The 20,122-nt window shown below is 36.2% G+C and overlaps 1 protein-coding gene across 3 annotated transcripts in view; it reads left to right on the top strand.

Annotated features, from left to right (window-relative positions):
• SCN7A (sodium voltage-gated channel alpha subunit 7) overlaps window positions 1–6,371 on the top strand; it is an 82,147-nt gene extending 75,776 nt beyond the window's left edge. For all 3 annotated transcript variants that reach the window (XM_019727350.2, XM_019727351.2, XM_074337380.1), the window contains 2 exons: window positions 301–571; window positions 3,374–6,371. In XM_019727350.2, the coding sequence (XP_019582909.2) occupies window positions 301–571; window positions 3,374–4,428 (1,326 nt within the window). In that variant the 3' untranslated portion in view covers window positions 4,429–6,371. The remainder of the gene's footprint in view (window positions 1–300; window positions 572–3,373) is intronic.
• Window positions 6,372–20,122: the final 13,751 nt, after the last annotated feature.

Raw genomic sequence — 20,122 nt, 5'->3', positions numbered from 1 at the left:
AGCATCTAGAATTTTTTTGAAGCTTCTAAAAATATTTCCTTTATATATTCATCTTTAAAAACAAACATGTGTTTTTAAAATTCTTAAGAGCAAAGGCTTGTGACAGAAATTTAAAAATATGTTCCTTGACAAAGCTTTTAATGGTTTTTGTTTGTTTTCACTAGACGCTATAATTATAATTTGGTAAAAATTTAGGCCCTCACTTATCTCCTATTTATGCCGGGAATAAAGTTGTAAATCTAAAGACTGTGTGTTTATATCCTATTAATAAGACTATTACACTTTTTTCTTTACCCACAGAACAAGTTCCAAAGATTCACCTTTGACTTAGTAACAAATCGAGTCTTTAATATTGTCATTATGGTTCTTATCTGTTTCCAAGCAATAACCATTATGATACAAAGTGATGAACAAAGTCCAAAAATGGACATTGCTCTCTACTGGATTAACACTTTTTTTATTATACTATACACTGGAGAATGTGTACTGAAGCTCATCTCTTTTCAATGTAACTACTTCACCATTGGATGGAACGTTTTTGATTTTATGGTTGTCATTTTCTCTATTACAGGTAAGGTTTTATTTATTCAGATCTTCATTTGTAGTAATATTAATTCAGGCAAGCTCCTGAGATACAGCCTCTTAGTAAGCAAAACAGGTGGGGCCCCTACTTATTTCCAACAGAAATGCTTTACATTTTTGTATTCACACATGTACACAGGCCTGACAGATATATTAAAAATATGTTTTGAATTAATACATCTATTTGAGTGCACTGACCACCAGGTAAATACTTAATTACCCCTTCAGTGTATCACCTGCATAATTTTTGTAGGATGACACTAGAGGGATCTTTATGTCTTAGCATGATATAACCTTTCAAGCTCATTATTTTCCCTTTAATCTTTAAAACTGTTGACAACTTTGACAACAGTAGAGTTGAAGGCTGTGATGGATTGGTTACTAGCTTTCTCTTACTCTGGAGGTTTCAGTCTTTTATTTCACCAATGTATTTGATTACCCTCTTTGTGAATAGATATTATACTACATACAAAGAATTTAGTAGTAAACAAGGTAGGCATAACTCTTATAGAAACATAGTTTGTAATGTATTAAGAGATACAGATAATTAACAGTGCATTTTAATATTGTGCTCGGAAGGTTATGATAAGGGAAGAAGCACAGGGTGCTATAGCTGTGCAAGAAATTGAGGAGCACCTGATCTGGAAGCAGAGATCAGAAAAACCTTCATGGAAGAAACAAAAATCTAAATAGATACTATTGGATAAGGAAGTAGCCAAGAAATAATCTTGGATAAAAGTATTCTAGAAAAGTTTGTTTATTGTGTCGCCCATAAGACACATGGTAAAATGTAAGCTCTATGAGAATAAGGACAATATTTAAGTGGTTAACATCAAGTACCGTGTTTCCCCGAAAATAAGACTGGGTCTTCTATTAAGTTTTGCTCCAAAAGACACATTAGGACTTATGTTCAGGGGATGTCATCCTGAAAAATCATGCTAGGGCTTATTTTCCGGTTAGGTCTTATTTTGGGGGAAACAAAGTACTATTCTATGTAGTCAGTAGTAAAATATGTAGATACACTGTCTGCCTAGTTATGCTTCCATAAAATTCATTCACTCAGTTGGTAATGGAAGCAGTGCAGCTAACTACTGATAGACAGGTTCAAGAAGCTCCATAGAATAATACATAGAGACTGGAGGAGAGCATTAGGAAGATAACACAGGAATATGGAATTAAAGAGCCCTAGGAGACTAAAGTGAGAGTTACTTAATCAGAGATCTGGACAGAAAGAAAATTGCAGTTAGAGAGAAAGCTGTTTGAATTTGAGATCTCAGAAAGTCAGGTATTCTGCCTGGGTACAGAATGTGGCCATAGATGTATAACTAAAGTAAAATGGTGGAGCTTATTAAAGTTAAGAAAGTCAAAGACTAAGAGACTGGCCTTTGAATGGGTTGTTGATAGTAGGTGCTGGGATGGAAAGAGTAACACGAGCCAAGGACTAAAGACTCCAGTCTATGAATGAGGAGAAATGAATAATCAGAGAGCCAAGGAATTGTAGAAGACGGTATAGTTAAACGGCATGATCCACAAGTGTCCAAAATTTATTTTTTTTCTCCCTTTATAAACATCATGGAAAGGAAAGGTGTCTAGAAATCACATTGGAAGTAAAAAAAGATGCTTGCTTATTCCACCTTTGTACCCTGAGAATTATGTAGTGAGGAAGAATGAGCTGTCTGCACTGGAGTATTGCGAGGGAAATAATGTTCTCAAGATAGAGTCAGATTTTCAATTAGAAAGGAGGTGAAGAAAATTTAGTGATGAGGATGTAAAAAACATTTGTTTATAAGTAAATGGGGATACCTCCTGCATAATAGAAGAGTTTAGAAGATTGTGGAGAAACAAAAATTTGAGCCGAGTAGTTTTCCTAAAGCACTGTGAGATGAGAGTATGGATAAGACACAACGTCAGAAAGAATATCATCAGTGACAGTGACCTAGTTCAACAGAAACCGTGAGATGTGATCCTTCCAGATTCAGTAAACATAGCATCTCATTTAGAAGCTTCATATGATTCTCCCCTCCCCGACCTTCTCAACTGAAAATGTACCACCCATCTCCAGTACTTTCAGAGTATTCCTTATGCTTTTTGTGGTGATTATAATTTCGTCTTGTTTTATAGTTCTATCTCTCACTTCCATACTTCCCTCTTTCATCCACCACCACCAGAAAAACGTTCTGTTATAGGTAAAGACTCATTTATTCAATTCACATTTAAAGTTCCTAAGGGCCCAAACACTATTTATGAAATAAATAAATTAAATTATAATCTGTGAGTCACTAAATGCCAGACATTTTTATAGTTGTATTTATCAACCAGGTTTTTCTGCCTTGCACTCTAATTAATTTAAATGTCTACCTCTATACATTACAAGGTCTTTAGGACAGAAGTCACATCATTCATCTTTGCATATTTGTATGATACCTTTATTAGGTATCCAATAAAAGTTGGATTGAACTAAATTTCTTGATCCAACTACAATCAGAAAAAAATGTGACTGATGTCACATTTTATGGATTCATGCCATCTGTGATTCCAGAAGTATTTGATCCACAGTACTCTTAAGATGATGGTACAAAGAATTCTCTTCCAAATTTTGATAGATACTCTGAGCATTGCCACAATTAGTATTTGACTAACCCAAACTTTCATTATGTGCTATTATATGGGCAGGATTAATAAAATGATCCTAACATATAGAAAAAAATGAAATGTAAAATAATTTATATCCTTCTAAATACAATCAAATTTGAATAATTTTATTGCTTGCTTTATCTTTCCACACATCCAGGACTATTTCTGCCTTTGACGGTAGGATACTACCTGGTGCCTCCTTCCCTCGTGCAACTGTTACTTCTGTCTCGACTCATCCACATCCTGCGTCCTGGGAAAGGACCAAAGGTCTTCCATGATCTGCTGCTTCCTTTGATGCTGTCCCTCCCAGCGTTGTTGAACATCAGTCTTCTCATCTTCCTCGTAATGTTTATCTACGCCATCTTTGGAATGTACAATTTTGCTTATGTCAAAAAGGAAGCTGGAATTAATGATGTGTCCAACTTTGAAACCTTTGGCAGCAGTATGCTCTGTCTTTTCCAAGTTACAATATTTGCTGGTTGGGATGGGATGCTCAATGCAATTTTCAACAGTAAATGGTCTGACTGTGACCCTGATAAAATTAACCCTGGGACTCAGGTTAGAGGAGATTGCGGTAACCCCTTTCTTGGGATTATTTATTTTGTCAGTTACATCCTCATATCATGGCTGATCATTGTAAACATGTACATTGTTTTTATTATGGAGTTTTTGAATATTGCTTCTAAAAAAAATGCCAAGACTTTAAGTGAAGATGATTTTAGGAAATTCTTTCGCGTATGGAAGAGGTTTGATCCTGATAGGACCCAGTATATAGACTCCAGCAAACTGTCAGATTTTGCAGCTGCCCTGGATCCTCCTCTTTTCATGGCAAAACCAAACAAGGCCCAGCTTGTTGCCATGGATCTTCCCATGGCTGTTGGGGATAGAATTCATTGCCTTGACATCTTACTTGCTTTTACAAAGCGAGTTATGGGTAAAGATATGAGGATGGAGAAAGTTCTTTCAGAGATAGAATCAGGGTTTATGTTAGCCAACCCTTTTAAGATCACATATGAGCCAATTACAACTACTCTGAAACGAAAACAAGAGGCAGTCTCAGCAACCATCATTCAGCGTGCTTACAAAAGTTACCGTTTGAGACGAAATGACAAAAACACATCAGATATTCATATGATAGATGATGATATGGAAATTCAAGCTACCGACTTTGATAAAACTGAGGAAAAGTTGACTATTAAAAACCAGATCTAATCCTATTTACCACCTTCTTCACATATACCCAAAACTCTTAAAAGTTTAAATCAAGAATTAAAGCAAAGATTAGAGAAAGTAAAGATTTCACTTAATAATCATTTGTTTATAACTCTTGCTTGTTTTCACAAGACTCCATATCAAATTCACTTTTTACCCCTATGTATTCATTGTAACCAAGACTACCCTTTAAATCACTGCAGTGAGTTAAAGTGGGTTTAAATTGCTGTTTGATAATTCAGTGCTTGTTTTCTCTATATGGTTTAGGTGGTATGTGCTTCTTCTGGAGGATGGCGAGGTAGTGGTAGAAATTAGTAACAAAAGGGTCTTCCTGGTATATTTTATGTCTACTTTAACTTGATGGGATTCAAGTCCTCACTTTCTTAATGTAGGATGGTGTTTAAAAAATAGTACAATGCCATTGGCCATGAAGTCATAAACTTGCCTAGACAGATGTCAATTGAAGGAAGAGGAAGGGTAATTCTTAAAAAGTGCCTTTGAGATCAATCACAGAGACCTTGGGCTGAATCAAATCACATTTGAAAATATTGGTTGGAGCCCACCTTTTGTTTTAGTTTGTTTTTGTTTTATTTTTGGTACAGAGAATTAATGTTGTTTCATTGTTTCTCGTCTATGGCTAGTTCCACCTAAGTTCCAGCTCTTTAACAGAATGGATTCATAGAACAAGAAGAATAAAGGGAACAGTTATGATCTCCATTTTCCTCATTTTTTCTTATTTACATTTTTAAGTATACGTTGACTAAAATGATATAATAGAGAATGTGTTAGTAGACTCAAGTCCTATCATAAAACTAATGTATTTTTATCATTTATCTATAATGTAACACTGAGTATATAAGGTCTGGCAAATGCATATCATATATGAATTAGAAGAGTCAAGAGCTACCACTGTGTTTAGGGATTTTCACAGTGTTTTGATCTGTAGTTGGGAAACTGGCCACGTTGAAGTACTTTTCACAAACTTTATCGTTCTTTATAACTTAGAGAAAGAAAATGACCCTGAAACTGTGAGGACTCTGAATTAGGAGATCAAAGTATAAGTTTGTTGTTGGTAGGGTTTTATAACATTAATATGTACATGTTAGTGTTCACTTACTTTTATCTTCCCAAGTTTTCTTGTTTTATCTCATTACATACATAATTACTCACTAAAATGTTTGTGTTTGAAAAACTTTAAAATCCTAAACATTAATTTTCACTATTGAAATTATTTTTATAAGATAGGCACTAAGTTGTTTTTCAGTGTTCTCATAAAAATGCAGGCACATCCATGTGGTTTGAGATTCTAAAATTTATTCCTTTTGTATGAAGATGGATTTCAGTGTGCCTACAAATTCCTAAAGGATTCGAAAAGATAATATGTATACTGTTGACTTAAATAAGAAGCTTATATGATGTTCAATGCCACTTAAATATCAGTAATTATATTTTATTATGAATGCATGATCTTGAGCCTTAACTATTATAATCTCTTTCTGCTCCTCAGAAATGTTAATCTGACCAAGATGCCTTTGGGGGATCCCCTAAGCAAGTATAAATTCAGGGTTCTGTTTCTTTCTATAAGTGTTCCTTTCTCCTCCTGCTCTCCATCACATGATGGGAACTGGAACCATGAGGAATCATCGTTAACTTGGTGACATGGTGATAGATGGTGCTTTATCTAAGCGTCTCAGTTTTCTATTTCTTGGAAATGCTTTAATGTGGAAACTGCTACAGATACTGAAACTTAATCTTAACTTGCTTCTGTAAATTCCATAAAGACCATAAACTGATTTTAGTTTGAAAATTATATCTTTTACTTATAAACTGTGTTTGCCACTAACTTACCCAAATTGTGTAAAAAATTATTTTTAACAAAGTCTTACAATATATTCTACTTTTTAGATACTTTAGAGAATAATAAACACAACCTGTTAACCACATTAACTTTTGTTTTTGTTTTTTTTCTTTGGTATGTCAGGTTGGCAACTTTCGACAATAAGAACTTTTTAAAAAAATATTTCTTTTCATAATTTACATTGTTTGTTCTTCATTGTTCTGCATGAGCTCTTGGTTTTTGTTTATTTTTTTAGAACGTTTCAAAATGAGCCTTACATCAAATTTAATTCATTCAGGCTCAAAATTTAAAACTGCTTCTTTAAAAAAGTGTTTCTGGTCTTTTAATAAATATAACGTACTTCAAAATAGTTTCAAAAATATTGGAAATAGCTACCAATTATCAAACAGACTGTTATGCCTGGCCTTGTATTAAGTATTTATCATGCATGAGCTCAGCATTCACAACAATTTATGAAGCAGTGATAACTATCCTTTTATAGATGAAAAATATTAGGCTTAGGAGGGTTATAAGAGCTTTCATATGGCACAGAACTTGCAAATGACACACCAGGACTCCAGGTCTAGTTTTAGAGCCTTAATATTTAACCACTCTGTTCAATAACTGTCTAGTAGTAAATGACCTGGGTAGAGACTGAGGACGTTTAAGAACTAAATTGTTCTACAGAGATAAGGATTATCTTTGTTTATCTATCTCTGTGTCCCTCTTAGGAGAAATTTTAAAAGTATAAGACAACCCCTGGAAAAAGGAAAGGCACAAGGGATAAAACTATAGAAGTTTTTCATTCCACATTTATTGAACTCTAGATACTACAGGTAAACCCAGAGCCTGGATAGACACACATATATACAAATATACCTGAGACTAAAGAACCTATTGAGGTGGCCGGTTAGCTCAGTTGACTAGAGCATGGTGCTGATAACACCGAGGTTGCCGGTTCAATCCCTGCATGGGCCACTGTGAGCTGCACCCACCTTAAAAAATAAAAAAATAGAAATAAATAAAAGAAAACATTTTAAAAAAGAAGAACTTACCGACTACTGGAGGAAAACATAACTATACAGCTGATTATAATATATGATAATTATATATAATTTTTATGCCATTGGTATAAATTGTAACACATATAAGGAAAGAATGATGGGTTCAGCATTGGAATTTATAGTAAAGTGGGCCACTGAGGAAAAATTACTCTAGGTGCCCTGAATCCCTTCTCAGACATGGTCTATTTTGCCCTTTGGTTGCTGAACCCTTTTCTCCATTAACTGTTTCTTTCCATAAATTCCAGGTCTGCATTCTCAACTCTACAGTCAATAAGAGCTCCAGTGAATGATTGACTGAGTCTTCACTCCACAGTTGTAGGTTTTCACCTTTTTGTTAGGTAATCTAAAACTGGCAGGGTCAGACACTTAACTCATCTCTTCATCTATAAATGAAACGCTTACCTCCACTGACTTCAAAATCACACATTAGCTTAAAGAATTTTCAATATAAAGAATTTTATCTCATCTCCAGCTGGTTAGTCTATTAACTATCCAGGTGTCACAACACTCCAGTTCCTGGATTCTAGCCTACACTGCATGAAAGTAATATCTTCAAATAATCCATTCATGCACAATTTCATCAACATTCTTCCCTTCTTTTCTCTGTCCTGTATTTCCTTTCATAAAAATCTACTGAACACCTCCTAGGTATTAGGCACAGCAATTGAGAGATAAATAAGATTGTCCTTATTCTAAAAAGGTATTAATCAGGGCCCTCAGTGGATTGGATGATGCTTGCCAACATTGGTGAGGGCAATCTTTTTTCATCATTTTACTCTCAATATGTGTATGTCATTGAATTTGAAGTGAGTTTCTCGTAAGCAGTGTATATCTGGGTCAAATTTTTAATCTTCTTATTGGTGTATTTAGACCATTTACATTTAAGGAGTTAACATTTAAGGTTGCCATTTATTATTTGTTTTCTATTTGATTCCCCTGGTCTCATTTCTATATTTCTCTTTTCTTGCCTTTCTGCACAGTATTTGAATATGTTTTAGGATTCTATCTTGATTTATTAATAGTGTTTTTGAATATATCTCTTTGTATCTTTATTTTTTATTAGTTTCAGGTGTACAAAACAATGTAATAGACATTTATACCCCTCACAAAGTGGTAACCCCCTCTCCCCAAATCTACTAATACCCCTCTTTGTATCTTTTTGGTAGTTATTGTTCAGAGTATTATTATTGACAGACCACTCGTATCCATGTTTTACCACTCTGAGTGAAGTGTGGAAGCCCCATTTCTTCATCTTTAAATACTAATGTCATGGAAATCAGATTGTGCTGTAATTTTTGTTCCAATCATCAAATATGATTTTAAAACTCATGAGGAAAAGAAAGTTTCTTTTATGTACCATATTTCTGTTCTTTCCATTATTCCTTCTTTCTTTCTGATGCTCCATCATTCCTTTTTTTATGAATTCGTTTCTGTTAGGAGAATTTTGTTTAGCCAATCTTTAAGAGTGAGATTTTATTTCCTTTTAATATTTTTTATATGTATTACATGTTGAAATGATAACATTTTTTATATTTTGGTTTGAACAAAACCTATTTCTAAAATTTTAAAAAGACTGTAGCTGCTACTAACACCTTCTTTTAGCCTTTCTTCCTCTGAGAATATTTTTTCTCTTTGATTCTTAAAGGATAAATTCACAGGGTATAGAATTTGTGGCTGACAATTCTTTTCTTTTAGCACTTGAAAAATATTGTGCTACTTCCTTTGGTTTCCATGACTTCAAAACAGAAATCCATTGTTGTTTGCACTGGTATTCCCTATAGGTAATCTATAATATCCCTCTAGCTGATTTCAATATTTTTCTTTGTCTTTAGTTTTCAAATTTTTTTAACTGTGGTATATCTTTGGCATGTACTTCTTTGTATTTATTCTATTTAACATTCACTCAACTTCTTGGAACTGTAAACTTGTGTCTTTTATCAAATTTAGGACATTTTCAGCCAATACTTTTCAAACAACTTTTCAGCCCCACTCTTTTCTACTTTCCTTCTGGGTGGGTGATGTCATAAATAATGACTCTTTTGTTATTGTCTCACAGGTCCCTGAGGCTCTGTTTTTTGTTTTTCTGTGTTTTTTTCCCCAGTCTATATTTTTTCTCTCTGTTGCTCAGTTTGGATGAACTCTGCTGTCCTGTACTCAAGTTCACTGATTTTCTCCTTTGTCAACTCCACTCTATTGTGCCCATCTATTGTGTTTTTTATTCTGTTATTGTATTTTTAAGTTTCACAATTCCATTTTTTCTTAAAAATCTATTTCTTTGGAGCTTTTCTGTTTTTTTTTTTCAAGAAAATTTGTAATTGATTGTTGAAGTACTGTTTTAATGGATGCTTTCAAATATTTCTCAGATAATTCTAACATCTGATTCATTTCAGTATTAGTGTCAAGTAATTGTCATTTCATCTTCAAGGTGTGATTTTCTTAGTTCTTGGTATGCTGGGTGATTTTTTTTCCTCCTCTGAAAAATTTGTCTATTTTGATACTGTATCCTATTTAAATCTTTCATTTTAGCAGGTAGTTACACTGTTTAGGTTTAACACACAGGTCTTGGTGTATTTTTGTGGGCTATGTTTCCCATGGTAGTTCAATTTTCAGAAGCATTGATGTTGTTTTGGTCCTTTTGGTTTACCTGGTGTGGCTGAGACTCCCACTGGTTCCTTCTGCTGTTGCTTGAGGTACTGGAAGAGGTTCCACAGTCAGGCAACAGGGTTTCCTCTCAGTGGGGGGGTAGGGGAGGGGAATCCTCTGATAACTCATGAGGACAAAGAGGCTCTCTGGAGGGGGCCACTTGTAGCTGCATCCTCCTTGATGACTCCACCCACACAGTCGTATGTCCCTGGCCAGGGAAGGAGAGTCTCAGGCAGGCCTCTGGATCAAAGAGGCTTTCTGTATCAGCCCGTCTGCAGCTGGGTCTCTCTTGCCAGTTCCAACCACTTTGCCAGAAAAGGGACATCTCAGTCCCAGCAGAGAAGGAGAGTTTTTACCCAGCCGCCTTATTTTTGGTAGGGCTCTCAATAGATCCTCCTCGTCAGTAGTGGAAGCTTGTCTAATGTTGTCATCTCTTTTTAGATCAAGGGTAAGTGGGCTTCTGCTGTTGGGCGTTGGGATGGAAGATGCCCTTTACTGTGGTATGTCTCCAGTCCTCTGGTCTCAAGCCACCTTGCCTTCGCAGGGTCCTTTTTTGGTTGTCGTTTGTGTCATTTACAGTTGTATTGGGCAGAAAAGAGAAGGGAAAAATATGTTCTATGACATCTTGTCTGACCAAAAGTCTGCTGATATATTTTTTAAAGGTCTATTAAAACAATTAAAGAGAAAATTTGCTTAAATAAATATAATATCTCATTTTCCAATATCACATAAATAGGGTAGCAGTTTAATTGGACAATTATATAAATATAGTATAAGTAATAAAAATACTATAAAATTAGTCCTAAATACTAAATATTAAAATTGTAATGTCACTAATCAGGCTGCTTAGGATTATCATTATTAATAAAACATTATTACTTAACACAAAGAATAAAAAATAGTAATAAAAACCAAATTAAGCCATTAAAAACTATAATCAATTTTTGCATGGATAAATCCTGATCTAAAGCACTGATTCTCAAAATGTATTCCTCAGACTAGCAGTATAGGATCACCTGGGAACTTCTCAGAAATACAAATTCAATGACCCAACCACAGAGTCAGGAGCTACGGGGGTGGGGCCCAGACGCCTGTGTGTTGTAATAAGCCCTCCAGGTGATCCTGCTGTACACTGAAGTTTAAGAAACAATTACCTAAATCTGCACTGCCAATATGGTGGCCACTAGCTACATGTGGCTGTTTAAATTTAAATTAATTAGCAAATAAAACTAAAAATTCAGTTTCTAAATCTTACTGATCATATTTCAAGTACCCAGTAAATATCTGTGTCTAGAGTTTACCGTATTAGACAGCATAAACTTATTATTTATCCATCATCTCAGAAAGTTCTATTAGATAGCACTAATGTAGGAATAAATGAACTTTGTCAGAAATTAATGTATTTATAACCATGAATTATCAGCTGTACTGGATATCTTTGTTTTGCCCTGCCCAAACTACTTTCCATCCTTCTCTTTGCAATTAGAGGCTCACTCACAATGTTACTTCAATAAGTTATCTTGTCCTCTGCCTTCAGGTTTGTTTTGGTCAATGAGAAGCACTGGTGTAAGTGCTTTCTTCCTCCCAGGTGAAGTTTCTACTCCTTACCTACGGGTTTAGTTTCCACTTTTTACCTATGGCCACAACTATGGTAGAGAACCCTTTCTTATACCTACATCTAGTTTCTAGGGAACTATACTGACCACAACCCCACTGCCTTTCAGGCCTAGAAGCAGAATTCCTTGATTTCCTTAAACCTCACCTGTACCTTTTATTAGCCCCTTTACTAAACTCTCCCTTTGTGATTTGACTTCCTTTTTTTTACAGTAAGACCATATCCCTGATCCATACACCAATTAAACTTTCAGCCTTTTATTAGTTTTTGAAAATGAAAGAACTCAAAATCTCTTTCTTATAACTTCCCCCAGAGTAAGCTCAAATCTCATTTCTCTTCATTAAATAAAGAGGAGGAAAGATAAAAGAGAGAGGAGAAAGAAAGAAAGGAAGGAAGGAAGGAAGGAAGGAAGGAAGGAAGGAAGGAAGGAAGGAAGGGAGGAAGGAGGGAAGGGAAGAAAGGAAAGGAAGGAAGGAAAAGAAGGAAGGGAAAGAAGGAAGGGAGGAAGGGAGAGAGGGAGGGAGGGAGGGAAAGAGGAAGGAAAGAAGGAAGGAAGGAAGGTATGAAGGAAGGAAAGGAGGGAGGGAGGAAGGAAGGAAGGAAAGAAGGAAGGAAGGAAGGAAGGAAGACTGCTTATTATAAGGTACTTGCTGTGATACTTGTTTTTGCTGACTGTGTTACATGGCTTGGAACCACAGCTGAACTGATTGCTGGGAACAATGGAAAGAATATGAGGACACAGGAATTAGGAGAGAAAACTTGGATACTGAAGGGTTAAGTAAGAAAAGTTTGGGGAGAAGTGACATAGTGGAGATTTTGAAACTATATTTTCCAGGTCTTTTCATCTCCCTCATGGCACCGCCATGAAACAAGCTTTATTTATTTATTTATTTATTTATTTATTTATTTATTTGACCTAGAGAGAGTGTTTTGCTCTAGTCTAAAGAAGAGAAAGTCACCTTTCCCCTATGCTTTTTCAAGATATAGTGTGTATATCTTGAAACTGACCTAAAACCTGTACGTTTTCCAAAGAATCTAGGATTTTGAAAGCAAAATCCTCAGGCCACAGCACTCAAAGGCTATTTTTCTTTTCTGTGTTGACATATACTTTGCTTGAGTTTTGCAAAAAAGATATCAGTTCTCTACCTGAATGTTTGGAAAGTAGGAGAGGGAGGAGGAAAGGGTAAAATACGAAGTACAAAAACCTGAATTGATATCAAATAATACCTAAACTATGCAAAATAGAGTTGCAATTTTTGCATTAAAACTATTACAGCATATACTGTCCCGTGTATGCCAGCAAGCCAGTCTGTTCTGGTTACCAGGTTGTATACTTAAGTACAAAAACAGAGGAAAATACAGGCTCTCTGACCTCAGGAAGTTATCACCTAGGTGGCACAACAGATAGTATCTTCCGCAATTTACATTATCATTATCTACATTATCAACGGAAGTACAGGTACCACAGATGCTGGTATCACTATAGGACTTGACAGGGCCTGTGACCACACACTAACAGGTATGCACCCGATTAGGATAAACAATATTTTCACAAGTTTCAGGCCAATTCTTCTTCCTGTCTTGCTCCAGACCTTTGAATCTTTTGCACAGAAAATTGCTTCTTTGCCTCCACAGCCCCGCCAGAGCACTTGAAAATCCATTACCAAGGGTACTGAGTCATAAAGCTCTCACAGCTTCCTGTCTATTGTTAAACAAGAATTTTTAACTTCCAGCACTGAAAGCCTTTTTAAAAGAAAGAGTTTATTAAGCCATTGCTAGCAAAAATAATCCGTTCTTGGGGCATGGAGTCTAAGGCACCAGCGGCAGGACTAGGGAGGGCAGACAGCATGTCCGTCTGTCATCCCAGAGTTTTGCAAGTGTTTTCATGTGTAAAGTAGAGGGGAGGAGGATGTAAGTTGTTTGAAAGTATTTACACTAGCTATAGACAAAGAAAATGGGAGAAGGTGGAGCAGGGCTAGTTCTGGGATGAACCCACCAGAGTCCACAGCAGACTCCATATAGCACATGTGTAGACAAGAAGCAGAGTCTCCTGGGGTTCAACGGTGCCTGGCTATTCTCTTTTTAGATAATATCAGAAATAGCCACCTGGAAGTTAATTTAATAATTCCAACATGTGGGTATGAGCAGTCTTTTGTTGGTTTGCACTGTAGTTATGAACTAACGCCATTTTGTCTCTTCCTTCCACCCTCCAGCCTGCTGGTGTTTAATTTAGGGCATCTCTGAGTTTTCTCCTTGTCACCATGTGGTAGAAACAGAAACCGCAGGCACCACCCTGTCCATCTGAGGAGCAAAACTGCAGACAATTTCAAGGAGTGGCAATAAAATCGGTTCCCTAAGTTGCTTTTCATAAGTGTAAGCTTCAATGAGATAGAGGTTTGTTTTCTATTAGGGTGGCACAAAAGTAATTCCGTTTTTTGCAATTTTTCTTTAACCTTTTAGATCGCAATTACTTTTGCACCAACCTAACAACTAGGTTTCATCATTAAGAAAACTAAGGATGTTACAAATGACTACTTGTTCCCCAAAATCCATTCTGCAATTCTTCTATGATAACAGTATTCTTAATTCTTGGGCAGACACTTGGGTAGACACAAGTATGAGATTACATTTCATAATCTCGTTTTTTCAGTTAAGGCTGACCATGTAACTAAATTCTGTCCTTCCTTTTCAACTTTTTTCCCAATGATTAGAACATGGATGAAGAGGTGGTGGGCCATCTGAAACAAGTGAAGCCAACAATCCACGAATGGGAAGCAATGAGACAGAACATAAAGTAGCAGGGAATCAGTAGCAGGGAATAAGAAGACCAAATTTTATCTCCTTTAACTAAGCTATCAAGAAAAATAAGAACCTTGGAGTAACACTGAGGTGATGTCCCAAACCTCTTCCTCAAATTTCTAGGTGAAGGTCCAAATCTTTAGAAAACAATCCACACCATTAAAATAGCATTATGTTCTCTAGAGTTTAAACCTGAATAATTGTTATACAGTAGTGCAATAGGGAACGTAGCAGAGTCTAATATAATATCCCACTGTCATCGACTGTTTGTAAGCCATATGGGTATTATGGGCAGTAGTTTCTAACCCTGCATTGCTTTTCACTTCCTACTAAGTACAAATCTCTCCAAGATTCCTAAACAACTGAATTGGAAGGAAATTATCATATACCCATAATATAGTGCAATGTGAAACAGACGTGCCCTTTTGATCATTGGGTGTGTGTGCTCTTACTGTATGTGAAAGAGCTATTTTGGTTGGCTGAATAAATGTTTATTTTTAATTGTTCTACCAATCAGGCTTGAAAGTACTGGTGAAGAAAAGTATTTGTTCTCTCAACTGAGTGAACCTGCATTAGATGAAGGCAAAGCACTGACATATTTAGGAGAAGTGAGACTCTGCAACAGCAGCATCAGTCTGATGAAAGGAGATGTGTTGACTTCTTTTCTTTGACATCACAGAAGTGATTAAGAATCACCTCTAGGATGTCTGCTTTTCTCCTGAACCTTAACTTAAATATATTTTTGTGTTTTCACATTGTTTTCTGCAGAACAAAACACTGCATCCTTCCAGTGCACATAAAGTTTCCACTGCAGTGCAACCCAAGCAAAACCAGTCACGGTCCACCAGGGATCTCTGCTGCTACTGCATTTGATACACACAGGGAAGGTCTCGTGAATAATGTACAGTTGTAAACAGGTGGCCATATCAAGATCTCATCACTTAATGCTATTCCCAAGCACATTCTGAGGAAAGTAACTGGATATCTTCATTACCAATTGATCTGTACCGGAAGAAAGTGTGATTAAAAGCTTTGCAAGCCATCGATTGCATGTGCATTAGCTTGCATTGACCTGCATTGTTTTCTACTGAAAACCCATGTGAATTGTAGCAATAACCAGAATTGTGAGTCTAAACATTAATGTAAACCATTTTAAAGCTACAAGTATGAGAATCCAGAGCAATCCTTCCAGTATGTAAAAAGCAAAAGCAGAGTATGTAAAAAGCAAAAACAGTTTATCATGAGGCTACCTTATAATCAGGTAAGTGCTTACAAGGCCTTGTTGACCACTGATGTGCTACCAGTGGAACAGCTTGTAAGATATGAATCCACTCTAGTCCATTTTCTTAACACCAGTGACATGAAATATCATGAGACTCCAAGCACTTCCTGGAACAGCCATCATTAATCTCCAATATGATCACATTATCTTTTTATTGTTTTAAATGAAAAACAATAGCGGGCGGGCACCTTTTTCCCCCCAATCACATACTATGTGTTAAACCTGAAATATATGAGGTGAATGTACAAAGGCATTCACCTCACTAAGCCAGAATTATCAACGTAATTGGTTACAGTTAATTCCTGCTATTGGTGGGGGGGGGAGTGTGGATGGTCCCCATGGCTAAATCATGTAAGACAGATATAAGTTTCCTGATGTTTTAACAAGAAGATTGAAATGTGGTATATAACCCTAAATATACTATGGATTATTGTTTTTACTATTATTATTATTATTATTATTATTAAGCATTTATAGGCATTGGTAAGACAGTATCACAATGATAGCTGCATGTTTTGTTCTGTTTTATATTGTTTTACCACAGTGGCTATTATATTATCACTAAGTTCTATGTAATATTAATTGTATCTGATTTATTTTTTCTCTCTGAAATTATAGAGTTATTTATCTAGGTACTCTGGAGATTCTATGCTGCCAATTATAGAAAGTGTTATTTATATTATTACTCTGCTATAGTTATGTTCTCCATAGCTTAGTTATTCCTGCTTATCTTTGTTGGTTTAGTGCATGAAAATTAAATATGCTAATGTGGAAGAAAATAATAAAATTCTAAACTGCCATTAGTGTGAAGTGCGATCATTGGAAAAGAGGAATTCATTTGAGATTATTTAAAATTAAAGTCAAGATCTTCTGCTTCCATTTATAAAAGATTAACTGCCGTGAGAATTGCCATCTCACTGTAAACAACTAGAAAACTTGACAAAAATGTATGAAACACATATTTGTAGACATTGGACAATGGGTAGCACAGGACTGAAATGTGACAGAAAGGGTCCTAAGACAAGTCTCAGAATCCCTGCACTGTATTAATGGCTGCTCCCACCCTGACTTAAGTATACTTCAATACCAGCCTCAAAAAGACTAAACTAATCCCAGACAAGAAAAAGCTAATGGAGTGTATCACCACTAAACCAGTATTACCAGAAATGTTAAAGGGATTTCTTGAAGAAGAAAAAGAAGAAGGAGGAAGAGGAAGAGGAGGAAGAAGAAAATATATAAATAATAATATAACAGTAACTACATATCTGTAGCAATTACTTTAAATGTAAATGGATTAAATGCTCTAATCAAAAGATATAAGGTGGCTGAATGGATAAGAAAACAAGACCCTTACAAATGTTGCCTACAAGAGACTCACTTCAGATCAAAAGAAACACACAGACTAAAAGTAAATTTCAGATTTCTGGCCTTCAGAACCCTGAGAGTACAGATTTCTGTTGCTTTATGGCAACCAGTTTGTGGTACTTTGTCACGGCAGCCCTAGGAAAAAAACACAGCTGAGAACAAATTTGGTGAATTCTAAGACCTGATAGATGACTCAGGAGCTTGAATATGTTGAGTGAGAGAAAGTGTGTAGAAGATGATGTAAAAGAGGTAGACAGGAGGCCCCATCACCTCGGTATTTACAGATTGTAATGATTTTAGTACACTATTTTATACCATATTTCATATCTGCACGCGCTGCTTGATGGAATATCTCACCACCGTGAGCCCCACATTCACTTGTCTCCTTGTTATTCTTCATTTCATTCATTCATTTAAAAATTGAGCTTCTCTTTATCAGGCACCCTTTCACATTAAAGTGTAGTAATAAAGAAAGTAGATATAGTCCTCTTTTTTTTTTTTTTTTTTACAGAGTTTTTGTTTAGCAGTCTAGGCTGGAAAATAATTAGACAATTAATTATAATTGTGACAAGCATGATGAAAGAAAAGTTCAAAGCATAAAGCAGGGACAACATGACCCAGTCTTATGAGTTGAGAATTGGCTTCAAACTGAGAAATAATGGAAGAAAAGAGTTAGCTACACAAAGAATGGGGGTGTCCTTCCAATCAAAGAAAGCTGCACAGCCAAAGGCCCGTCAAATGAAAAGGAATAGTTTATGTTCCAACAGCCTAAAGGAAACTGCTTCTGTTCTCTTTCTCTCTCTCTCTCTCTCTCTCTCTCTCTCTCTCTCTCTTTCTATGTCTCTCTCCCCACCCCCTTTTTGTCTTTTGCGCCCTTCCTTCTCTTGCTCCTTCCTTTTCTTTCCTCTTCCTTTGGGTGTTGATTTTTGTTTCCACACAAAAGAGGTGGTATAGCATCAATTATCATTTGGGTACAAAGTTATTTAAGATAAGCCCCAGTATTTTTGTTAAAAAGGAAAAATAAAAATGCCTACCCCATGGACTGTAATAAGAATTTAATGTGATTGTGTGCCAATGCTGGCATGTCACGAACACTCAGAAAACTTAGCTATCTGTTACTCTATTTGTTTATGTACTTATCATTGAGCATTACCTATGTGTTTTCTGTGCCAAGCCCAGCATTTATATAGTCCTCACAGACTCATGCACGGCAGGTGTTTTTGTTCCCAGATGAGAAAACTAGAGGGAGAACTAGAGCCTCGAGTGTTTAAATAACTTTCTCATATTAATACAATTGACATGCTTCACCAGCCTTGAAAGCCTAGGTTTTTAAATACTACAGCATGCTTCACCCTTTCATTGAATTGTTTATTTCATTTTCTTTTTAAAAATGGAAAGATGATCCTTAATATTGACACTAAGCATATTTGGTTAGCTTTGTTTAGATAAAGGTATTTTGAACTTAAATGTAGGAAAGAAACAAGATAAGACTGCATTATTCTACAGCTCATTTCTAGTGAAACTACAAAGTTAAATCACTGGAGAAAAAGGATATAAAGCAAAGTGATTGATAAAAAAATCCACTAAAATGGAGTCATTTTGTTCTTAATTCCTGAAAACTACAATGTCCTTGCCAATCCACTTGATGACACGGATTATTTTTCAAATATGTATAATATGGGAGACTTCCAAAAACCTGTAGGGTAGATCATTAAAAGCTACAATCAGCCAGTAGCCATCATTTCAGCCTTCTATCGCCATTTTCTTCCTTTTCCAATTCCCATGAAGCTGATGTTTATGATAGCATCCCCTAATGTGGGGTGTTGGCCTAAGAGGTCAGGAAAAGCAATTGTGCCAATTGGGTCTCACTTTACAGTTCACCAATGACCTGGTTCAGATATATATTTGGGGGGGTGGGGGTGTTCATAAATCAGAAGTACATATGGATGACTGAATCTTCAGGTAATATCCCCTTTCTTTCAACAATGCTAGTGAAGCACAGATTTAATAAATTCTCTGATAAATTCTCTGACAATGGAGCAAAGATAGCATTTTTTTTTAATTGGGGAAGGAACAGGACTTTATTGGGGAACAATGTGTACTTCCAGGACTTTTTTCCAAGTCAAGTTGTTGTCCTTTCAGTCTTAGTTGTGGAGGGCTCAGCTCCAGGTCCAGTTGTCGTTACTAGTTGCAGGGGGCGCGCAGCCCACCATCCCTTGCAGGGGTTGAACCGGCAACCTTGTGGTTGAGAGGATGCCCTCCAATCAACTGAGGCATCCGGGAGCTCAGCGGCAGCTCAGCTCAAGGTGCCGTGTTCAATCTTAGTTGCAGGGGGCAGAGGCCACCATCCCTTGTGGGACTCGAGGAATTGAACTGACCACCTTGTGGTTGAGAGCCCACTGGCCCATGTGGGAATCGAACCGGCAGCCTTCGGAGTTAGGAGCATGGAGCTCTAACCACCTGAGCCATGAGGCCGGCCCCAAAGATAGCATTTTAAACAAATGGCGCCAGAACAACTGGACATCCACATGCAAAAAAATGAATCTAGACTGAGGCCTTATATCCTTCACAAAAATTAACTCAAAATGGATTGTAAAATGCAAAACTATAAAACTCCTAGAAGATAACACAGGAGAAACCCTAGATGACCTTGGATATAGTGATGATGTTTTAGATACAACACGACACAATCCATGAAACAAAGAAGTGATAAGCTGGTCCTCATTAAAATTAAAAACTTCTGCTCTGTGAAGACAATGTCAAGAGAATTAGAAGATGAGCGACAGACAGGGAGGCATATTTGCAAAAGACACATCTGATAAAAGACTGCTATTCAAATACACAAGGAAATCTTAAAAGTCAACATAAGGAAACAAAAAGACCTATTAAAAAATTAGTGAAAGATGTTAATAGACACCTCAGATATATGAAGAAGATATACAGATGGCAAATAAGCACATGGAAAGATGCTCTACATAATATGTTATAAAGAAAAGGCAAGTTGAAACAATTATATGACATCCCTATATACCTATTAGAATGGCCCAAATCTGGCAACACCAAATGCTGTTGAGGATGTGGAATAACAG

The sequence above is a fragment of the Rhinolophus sinicus genome, linkage group LG01 (genome assembly GCF_036562045.2).
Source record: "Rhinolophus sinicus isolate RSC01 linkage group LG01, ASM3656204v1, whole genome shotgun sequence".
Lineage (NCBI taxonomy): Eukaryota > Metazoa > Chordata > Mammalia > Chiroptera > Rhinolophidae > Rhinolophus > Rhinolophus sinicus.
The sequence above is the reverse complement of the archived record's forward strand: the minus strand, read 5'-3'. Positions and strand labels throughout refer to the sequence as shown.